The sequence below is a fragment of the Lepisma saccharinum genome, chromosome 1 (genome assembly GCF_977018435.1).
Source record: "Lepisma saccharinum chromosome 1, izLepSacc3.1, whole genome shotgun sequence".
NCBI classification, from domain to species: Eukaryota; Metazoa; Arthropoda; class Insecta; order Zygentoma; family Lepismatidae; genus Lepisma; species Lepisma saccharinum.
Window position 1 is genome coordinate 222,583,765 of NC_139229.1, and position 10,951 is coordinate 222,594,715.

Consider the following 10,951-nt stretch of genomic DNA (forward strand, 5'->3'; position numbering starts at 1 on the left):
CCTGGACCGGAATTGATTTTATTTAAAATTCCTGACCCTTTAACAACCCTGTCTAAAATTCTAGTATGATGTTAAAATCTGTGGCAAAGACCACTTGCAGCAAAGCAACCTGAAGGCCTTTAACAACATTTCTACAGATGATCTCGTATGGGTTGACAACAGCTAGACAAAGCTCACGAGGAGCACTAACACATTAAATAGCTGCACATCACATGGCTCTTTGGAGGTAGTCGTTTCAACTTCTTGTGTTAATAACTTTTGTACCACATCCAAGGGCACTCACAGCGGGGATTTCTGGAAAGAGTTAATGTAATTCGAATGGTGAAATTGCAGCAATATTTTATGACGAAAATATTGTTTTCTGTGACTTACAGATCATACAACAACATACAGCAACTATTATTGTTATTATTGGAATTAGGGCTAAATTTAAGCTTAGTCTATTTTACACTGATTTTCTAACTATAAAAAAAACAGCTTTTTGTCCTAAATGAATTAATATGTTACTGAGGTACCAAGATATTTCATTTTCCATTCCATTTCTGAAATAAAAGGCTGTCTTGTGACTTTTGACTCACTCTGTATGTGTATGGAAGCAAGATATCATTGTCAAAAACACAATATTATTTAGGGAGAAATTAGGGAATGAGTTTACAATACCGGACCACTCCACTCTCCAATTTCTATGAAATTTCGCCTATTCACTAATTGAGACCTCCTAATCACGAATCTGCATGTAATAATTGGCGGTCAAGTATGGAAATGTAGAGAAAACAAAATAAACTATGTTTTCCTAACGTAATGTAACCCTACCGTAACAATAGCAGCTCTACGGAAGATGCCATTTTCCCAACATGAAGAAATCAGCGTGCAATACACCATTGCCAACCTTACCTAATCAAACTACATAATAATTTTTCATAGTATTTATGCTAATGGAACCTAACCTAACAGGCCTAACCCAACCTCGTAGACATTCCTCGTCTGGCATGTGTGTCCCGCCATTCTTCCATGCTGAAGACAATGTAACTGAGAATGCAACAGTGTGGCAACGCTGGAGACAGCGTAACGAATTCTTTCGCAATTCGCTAGACCTTTCTTGTCGCACAATACTTCACCAACCTTGTGTTCTGACATCAAGGCAGAAAGCTTTTCAATTTTAGTGTGTTTAGTTCTCTTAGCACAAATAATAATGTTTCGTTGTATTTATGCTAATGGTACAGTCATGTTCAAAAAATCTGTCGCATGGATTTTTTCTAAGTCCAACGTCTTACGAAATTATGTTGGTAGCTCTGAAACAAGGAAGTGTTGTGAAATATACGATCCTCCAATCAGAGTGAAGTTCGATTCGTAGGAGCAGGAGGCGTGACTCACGGTCTTGTCCACAGGAAGTTCAACCAATGCAGCATTTCCAAATATGAGATAACGTCCCCATTGGTTAAATATTGTTTCAATAATGCGAATCGGCAGAAAGATTGCGCAAAAGTTTACTTTGTCGTTTTAATTGCCTTTAATCGTTTCAAATTAGTATTAAATTGTCCCAATTATAGTGCACGAGCTTAATATAATGTATTCATGCATGTGTTTGACAATCATAGCTATATCACTCATTAGAACAATTTTCACATTGTTTTCACTACGTGAGATGACATTTCATTTACATTTACGATAAACTAGTGGTTTGGGTGTAATAACAGTTTTCATTAATTAATTTAGAGATGCATTTTTATTTGTTGAGTTAATGATTAGGTTAATTCGTTATTTCTCGCGAAAAGAGGGAACCACAGCTGAAGGAAAATACACAACTTGTATTATTGAGGTCAAGAGTTCGTTTTAACATACTTTTTGCACACATAGGCTAATCACGACTCGGGATACATTTAAATTGGAATCTGAAACATTATGCGACCTGACTGGAACTCGGAAAAGGACACACTGATTACAAGACGTCGATACATTACCACTTGGTCTGGCGAACGCCAATAATAATGAGGGGTTGTGGGAGTGGGAGAGGGGTGACGGAAAGTAGAAAATAAATAGTATTTTTGGGGTTACTTAATGTTATATTTATACACATACAAACCAAAGAAAATATTTATTTTGATACATGTGTGTGGGGGTTGGGAAGGGGGAAAAGAGAGGGACAGAAAGATATTGGGAGAGATGGGACGAAGAGGTGATTGTGGAAAATGTTTCATTTGACGTTCAGTAATAAAAACAATCAAATCAATGGTGATTATCTTATAAATACCATATTTAATGTAAATTTGTTTTAAAAATGGGGCGTGGAGCTGTTTGTTTTACGCAGTGCAGGATAACAAGTGGAGACACATAGTGGTTCGTATCTCACTTTAAACTGTAGGTCCAGGCCCCATTAGCTTATCTGTGTATAACGTGGATTTAGAATTCAGTAGCAAATAACGTCGCTCTAGTATTTTGGATTTTAGATGCGTTGAGACCACTAAAATTTCCAATTCTTATAATAAGAAACATGTCCTTATATCCATTTTGAAAGGGAGAGAGTTAATTGTATAATCTTTCGTTGTTAGTTTCAAAGAAGACTAATTCAAATAGTAACAATGGGAACGTATAAAGCTTAAGAAAAGTTTTTGCCACCGTGCGGATTTGAACCTACGACCATTAGAGTGACAGCCCAGTGCGATAACAACTACCCCACGAGTTCGTTCCTTCTTACGGCATGATTATGAGTTAAGACCAATTCGTTCAATATGCATTAGAAATGTAATCTCCACCCGCCTCTTTATAAACAACACACCCAAACGCTCCTTTGTAGAAATGAAATAAATGTGGTATGAATGTCACAAAACATTTAAGCAAAATCTACTATATTTATGACGCAATCGTTTTACATGGAAAGGCTACAGCTTCGAGAATTGAGGTTGTGGTTTGACTGTAATTGTAGGATACCCTATAGGTATCGATAACCCAAGGCTCTAGTGTGTGCTAGATTGGTTCATTTGTAGTGACGTGCTCAGGAATTTGTAAAGAGGTATGTGAATATAAAAATGTGTTAATGCTTATTTTTTAAACAGTGAACTCATAATTTAATATCTCTCTGTCCATCTCATTATCCTACTTAGGAACTAATTAGTATTGCAGGAGTCATACTGAAAAGAAATCTCACGTGACAATGACGAGAAATTAGATTTACGGAATGAATAGTTTTCATATTTTAAAACCTCGAAGGGCCATGGGCTATCTCCCGACTGTCAGTCTCCCTTCCACAATCCTACCTAGAGTTATCTTCAACTGGCAACGAGGTGACGTTGGTCAGCACGTCGAACCCTCAGCCGTTATAGAAGATATCTGAAACCAGGTTACACCAGTCACTCGTAGCTCCCCAATTTCCTCAAGATGGTGGGTTGCCACCGGTCATATACAGATAACAGGCCGAGAACTCAGGACGACTCGAATCCATGCCGTTCCGCTGCAGTCGGAGTCCAAAGCAGAGTCTTAGACCGCACTGCTACGGAGGAGGAGAGTTTTCATATTTTGTTTCTTATAAATGTCGACAATACATTAAATATATTACGCACCTAAAATTAGTGTCAAAAAATAGCCGGTTCTATAAGAGATTCGAACCTTCGATCTTCACTCAACTCGGCCGCTATTTTTAACAATTTCCCATTTTCTCACTCAATAAAATTCGTTGAACGTTTGTCTTAAGAGTCGTTAGCAATCTTGTAAACCTTATTAACCTATCTGCTGTCTATCACAAATGTATTTTACAACCTAGAGTAGATTTTGATGTCTGGAATTTAGAAGTTGACTTTCGTGGTAAGTAATTCTCTACCGTCTACTATAATAAATAAATCAAAGTCTACATATCTCATATTTTGTAAATGCGAAATGTCATTGTTAAATGTTACAAACTATTTCTTATTCCACCGTTAGTTCCAGATTTAGCCACAGCATTCTGGAAACCAGCGTGAAACGTGTTTCCCACACTTCCAAGGTCAGGTGAACCCTTATCAGTTGTATTGGATGCCTGTGAACATGTTACTTCATACGTCATGGTACTGTGGTGGATTTCTTCCCCTTCCCCTTTTACCTTGAACGGAAGTAATCCCCGACTGGGCACGACGAATCAGTCACTGAAAAGCAGACTGTCTAGCAAATCGCATGCCATGTATTATTTCGAGCTCCTAGGTTTTGGAAAATGAAATAAAAAAAAGTATGTAACATTAATTCATAATGGTTGACTTCTTTGGGTATTATTTCATGACTCTTTCCTACTTACTCCAATGAAACTTTTGTCTACTGTTTTCAGTAGATAAATAGGTGTTTTGAAACATCTACTGTGTTCAGATTTTCAAAGACATATAAATACAAAAAATAATAAGGGGGTATGAAATTAATATTTACAGCCAAAATATTAAACTTAACATATTATACACTATACTGAATAAATTAATTTCACTTGCAGTTTCTCTACTGTACTGGTTTCAGTAGATCAATAGGTGTTTTGAAACATGTATGTTAAGATTTTTTTAAATTTGAATTACAATTTGTGTGCCTGAAAACTTAGGGTATTTTACACCCGTCACGCTATACGGGGTCAAGCCCCTTATCATGACAAAAATAAAACCGTGTCTGAAAACTAAAATATCCTTACCTGGGTTAAAAGCTGAGCCTGTAAAGCGACAGACAGTCAGCAGAAACAAGGACAACACACACGCAGTCCTACAAAGATTATACTAACAGTAGGTCCAGTCACCAGAGCCTCGTTAATCTGCAAAATGCAGTTCAGGGTGTAGTACATGGAAGTGAGGTTGGTTTAAATTTTAAATATTATAGATATAAAAACAAATTGTTTGTGAGGAGGAATAAAAAGTTATATTTACAGCTAAACACACTGCAAGGGTGTAAGGGATGACCTTCCAAGAAGTATGTACACCCAATTGTTGCTTCCACATAGAACGTCCTGAACTGTTCTCTAGACTCTGGACTTCAGTTTCTGTGTTGTCCTGTGTTTGGTCCTTGTGGGTGCTGAGTGCCTCTTTACAGCCTCAGCTTTTAACCGAATTCAGAATATTTTAATATGTTAGTTACAACACGACATTACAGTTATGTTATTTTAGTTCTGGTAAGGGCCTGGACCCCGTATAAAGTGACAGGTGCAAAATAGCCTAAGTGCTGACGCACCCAAAATTTTGAACTCAAATTCAAATTCAAACACACTACATGCAATATTACATGTAGTACTGAAGAGAATATTTCACTTGTAGTTCCTCAACTGAAATTACACATTAGGCCTACTGAAAGTGTTCAGTAGGAAATCATTGATTTTGAGTAGATTTCCTAGAGACACAGTAGAGTAATACAATTGATAACAGTAGATTCTGTCTACTGTAAACAGTAGAAATTACGTAGGTTTATAACGACGATGAGAATGAAACAGAGGTAAAAACAATGATAATGAAATGTAGAAGCGACCTGGAGCAAACAGGAACGTAGAGTGTCTGGCAGCGAGACGCAAGAGTTGTAGCGACAAATTTATCTTAGAGCTCATAATTGAAATTTCTACATGAGCTCAACATACAAGTTACATACAATGAGAGAATTGAATTGAGTTTACATCTCACGTGATATGAGTCGAAATTATTGTTGCACATTGAACTGTGAAGTGAATCAATATTCAATTCGATTAACTAGTGAATGGTGATGTGTTGAGATTTTGTAAGGAGATGTGCCAAATGGCTGACAGTATAATAACTTAGGGACACATTGGTTTAATACGAGGGCGATTCAATAATTATTGTCCCCGGCATACTTAAAGGATATGAATTGCAATGAATGATGGATATATTGTAGCCTAATGTCTTAGATGCCTATATGCAAAATTTCAGAACCGTAGGTGCTATAGTAAATTTGTTTTTCTCGTTTTATGTGTGAGAGGTGGCACTTAGTTTGAAAAATGGAGAAAAAAGAACAACGAGCTGTCATCAAGTACCTCCAGAAAAAGGGGCTAAGCCCAAAGGAGATTCATGAGGACATGGTCAGTGTGTTGGGTGATGGGGCTCCTACCTACCAGGTGGTAAAAAACTGGTGCCGCGATTTCCGTTGTGGCAGGGAAAGCTGTCAACAGGCCCCTGGTGCTGGTCCTCCAACAACAGCATCCACCCCAGAAAACATTGATGCTGTGCATGACATGATTATGGCTGACAGAAGAATCACGGTGCAACAGTTAGCAGACATCATGCACATCTCTGTAGGCTCAGTGGAAACCATTGTGCATGAACACTTGGGATTCAGAAAGGTGGCAGCGCGATGGGTCCCCAAAATGTTATCCCGTGAACAACAGAAAGACAGAGTTCAATGTTCAAGGGCTGGTTTGGAGCTGATGGGGGCAGACCTGAAGCAGTTCTGTGATAGATTTGTGACAGTGGATGAGACATGGCTCCACCACTATGATCCCGAGTCCAAACGACAGAGTATGGAGTGGCGGCACAGCAATTCACCTCCCCCCCGCAAATTCAGGGTTCAAGCATCAGCACGCAAGGTTATGGCCACAATTTTTTGGGATGCGAAGGGTGTGCTCCTTATTGACTACCTGGTAGGACACACTGTTACTGGGGACTATTATGCAGCCCTAATCCCTAAGTTACGCGAAGCAATCAAGGAGAAACGGCGTGGGATGTTGCGGCGAAAAGTGCTGTTTCACCACGATAATGCTCCAGCACACAGAAGCCATGTTACTGGTGCCGCAATCCATGCTGCTGGTTTCCATGTGTTGGAACACCCTCCCTACTCACCCGACCTCGCCCCTAGTGACTTTCATTTGTTCCCGAAGTTGAAGGAGCACCTCAAGGGGACGCATTTTCCCTCAAATGCTGCTGTTATGGACGCTGCGGAAGAATGGCTCACGGCTCAGCTACAGACATTCTTTGAAGCTGGCATAGTGGCTTTACAGCATAGGTGGAAGAAGTGCATTACTGTGAAGGGGGACTTTGTGGAAAAATAATACTGCTTATATGTCAGGGACAATAATTATTGAACCACCCTCGTATATTTGAACAATCTTATAACGATTTTGCATGAAATTTTATTACTTGAATCTACATCACTTCATTGCAAAGGCTACAAGGCATTTTATGGGTTGTAAAATTCTGTGTTTGATTCACCGTTCGGTTAACTATGCGATTTTTATTTTTTATTAAACCGAAATAGTATTTATTGCATTTTACTCATTACGAAAATTCTTATATTATTTGCTTTGCGAAATGGAGAGAATATATTGTTTTTCATGCTTTTTACAAGAATACAACTATGCATGGTGAACAAAAAATAATGTAAAATAAATACTATTCACAAAAGGATGTCAATAGTATTTATTTGTTTTGTTCCTTGATAATTTTCCCTAAAATAAAAATGTATAACTTTCGCTGTACATGACATTTCGTCGAATATGACATATGGATAATTTTTATGCCAATTCTAGTAAAATGATGATAAATTCAAAAACATATTCTGAAAAATTATTTTCAAAAATAACATTGAAAAATCATTAGAAAGGAGTGTTATTTTTTAAAATATATATATAACATTTTTATTTCTTTAAATTATTAATTAAATACAATACTTAGTTGCTATATATAATAATAATAGGTGTAATCGAACAGAAGTCAAACCTATAATCTTCGGCGTGTAATACTGATAGCCTATCACCGAACCAATTTACCATCATAAAAAAAATTGAAGTTTTTTTCTCGGAAATTACTGGCTAGTGCACGCTGTAACCTTGTGATACGAATATCTACCCTACCACTACAAGAAGCCACGTAACAACCTCAATTTTCGAAGTTGTACCCTCTCCATGTAAAACGATTGCGTCGTAAATATAGTAGATTTTGCTTAAATGTTTTGTGACATTCATACCACCTTTATTTCATTTGCTACAAAGGAACGTTTGGGTGTGTTGTTTATAAAGAGGCGGGTGGGGATTACATTTCTAATGCATATTGAACGAATTGGTCTTAACTCATAATCATTCCGTAAGAAGGAATGAACTCGTGGGGTAGTTGTTATCGCACTGGGCTGTCACTCTAATGGTCGTAGGTTCAAAACCCCACGGTGGCAAGAACTTTTCTTAAGCTTTATACGTTCCCATTGTTACTATTTGAATTAGTCTTCTTTGAAACTAACAACGAAAGATTATACAATTAACTCTCTCTCTCTTTCAAAATGGATATGAGGACATGTTTCTTATTATAAGAATTGGAAATTTTGGTGGTCTCCATGCATCTAAAATCCAAAATACTAGAGCGACGTTATTTGCTACTGAATTCTAAATCCACGTTATACACAGATAAGCTAATGGGGCCTGGACCTACAGTTTAAAGTGAGATACGAACCACTATGTGTCTCCACTTGTTATCCTGCACTGCGTAAAACAAACAGCTCCACGCCCCATTTTTAAAACAAATTTACATTAAATATGGTATTTATAAGATAATCATCATTGATTTGATTGTTTTTATTACTGAACGTCAAATGAAACATTTTCCACAATCACCTCTTCGTCCCATCTCTCCCAATATCTTTCTGTCCCTCTCTTTTCCCCCTTCCCCACCCCCACACACATGTATCAAAATAAATATTTTCTTTGGTTTGTATGTGTATAAATATAACATTAAGTAACCCCAAAAATACTATTTATTTTCTACTTTCCGTCACCCCTCTCCCACTCCCACAACCCCTCATTATTATTGGCGTTCGCCAGACCAAGTGGTAATGTATCGACGTCTTGTAATCAGTGTGTCCTTTTCCGAGTTCCAGTCAGGTCGCATAATGTTTCAGATTCCAATTTAAATGTATCCCGAGTCGTGATTAGCCTATGTGTGCAAAAAGTATGTTAAAACGAACTCTTGACCTCAATAATACAAGTTGTGTATTTTCCTTCAGCTGTGGTTCCCTCTTTTCGCGAGAAATAACGAATTAACCTAATCATTAACTCAACAAATAAAAATGCATCTCTAAATTAATTAATGAAAACTGTTATTACACCCAAACCACTAGTTTATCGTAAATGTAAATGAAATGTCATCTCACGTAGTGAAAACAATGTGAAAATTGTTCTAATGAGTGATATAGCTATGATTGTCAAACACATGCATGAATACATTATATTAAGCTCGTGCACTATAATTGGGACAATTTAATACTAATTTGAAACGATTAAAGGCAATTAAAACGACAAAGTAAACTTTTGCGCAATCTTTCTGCCGATTCGCATTATTGAAACAATATTTAACCAATGGGGACGTTATCTCATATTTGGAAATGCTGCATTGGTTGAACTTCCTGTGGACAAGACCGTGAGTCACGCCTCCTGCTCCTACGAATCGAACTTCACTCTGATTGGAGGATCGTATATTTCACAACACTTCCTTGTTTCAGAGCTACCAACATAATTTCGTAAGACGTTGGACTTAGAAAAAATCCATGCGACAGATTTTTTGAACATGACTGTACCTAACCTAACCTCGTAGGCATTCCTCGTCTGATGTCAGAACACAAGGTAGGAAAACTGTTGTACGACAAGAAAGGTTGTAGCAAATTGAGAAAGAAACATGGTTCTCAATTGCTTTGTATGGAGAATCATCGTGGTATTTAACAAGGTTATTCTACAACTTCTACACGTTATTTTACAATTTCCATGCTTGACCGCCAATTATTAGATGAAGATTCATGATTAGGAGGTCTCAATTAGTGAGTATGCGAAATTGGAGAGTGGTCCAGTATTGTAAACTCATGCCGAAATTAGACCTATTAATAATCTTGTTTGCATGGTTTATGTATACAGAATAAAGATTTCAGCTTACCTTATTTTTGTAAGATTGTTGTCATCCACTTTGACCCAGTTACTGTTGAGCAAGCTTTCATTCTTAATGTCAATATCTTCTTTTTTGATGTACCTTGTGATATCTTTCAAACTTACGGGTTGTGCTTCAGCAACATTTTCTGATTTAATTGCCACTGGTATGACATCGTTGCCTTCCTCAAATTTGCATGGTATTTTCCCCTGAATAAATTGTGACTGAATATTTGTATGACAATCTGTTGCTTTTGAGTCTTGAACTGCATCAGAACACACTTCCTTACAATTTCCAATACAAAGATCATCAATGTTGCTTTGATAAATTATATTTGATGAAGAAAATTCATTGAATCCCATAGCATTGCAATTGAAACTTTTAAGGGTCTGAAATGTTGATAGAACACTCTCTTTGCTGTCTGATGTCATCATCACATGCTGTTAAACATGAGAAGGTCATATATTTCTGAATTTCACAGATGACTCAAAACCAAGCTTTGCTCTCCTAATTAGGTGTTATCAATCTAGAAAGAAAAATAAATACACAGATGATTGACAGTCATATTTGGATTTAAAAAGTTGTAGAGTACAACACACATAAATTTGCCGTTGCGTAGATACCAATTTTCATTTCGTCTCCCTCTCTCTTAGTATTATCACGTGTTCTACCCTGCTCGAAAACCTTCGCTATTGTTGCCATATTGTCATTCCATTCCGGGACACACTCGCGCAAACATCATCGAAAACAATTGAATAGCGCTCCAGCTCGCGGTTCACACCGTTCGGCAGGGACGGTAATGTGGCAATATTGCACGGCGTAGTGGTTGCTTCTTTTATGCAGTGCATGTTCATTGGCTAGCTAGTGTTGCCAACTGTAATAATGAAGCATTATTTCTGTCACGAAGGGGAAAGGCAGGTAAAATGGGTAAAATGACGGTGAGTTTTGTTGGTTTGGAAGCACCATATTTTTATTTTATACTAAGTATTTTACCGGTTTGACGTTGTGTGCGTGTATTGCGTGTGTGTATGTGAAAGTGTGTGTTTGTTAATGAACGTTAAATTCCATAATGCCTCCAGTTCTGTCAAAGTTGAAATCAAAAACCTTGCATAGCC

At 37.4% G+C, this 10,951-nt stretch overlaps 1 protein-coding gene across 1 annotated transcript in view; it reads right to left on the reverse strand.

The window, feature by feature from the left end:
- Positions 1 to 10,232, reverse strand: part of LOC145992024 (uncharacterized) — a 28,702-nt gene extending 18,470 nt beyond the window's left edge. Inside the window, exon 1 of the mRNA XM_083128050.1 lies at positions 9,846 to 10,232. Within this exon, the coding sequence (XP_082984176.1) occupies positions 9,846 to 10,198 (353 nt within the window). The 5' untranslated portion in view covers positions 10,199 to 10,232. The remainder of the gene's footprint in view (positions 1 to 9,845) is intronic.
- Positions 10,233 to 10,951: the final 719 nt, after the last annotated feature.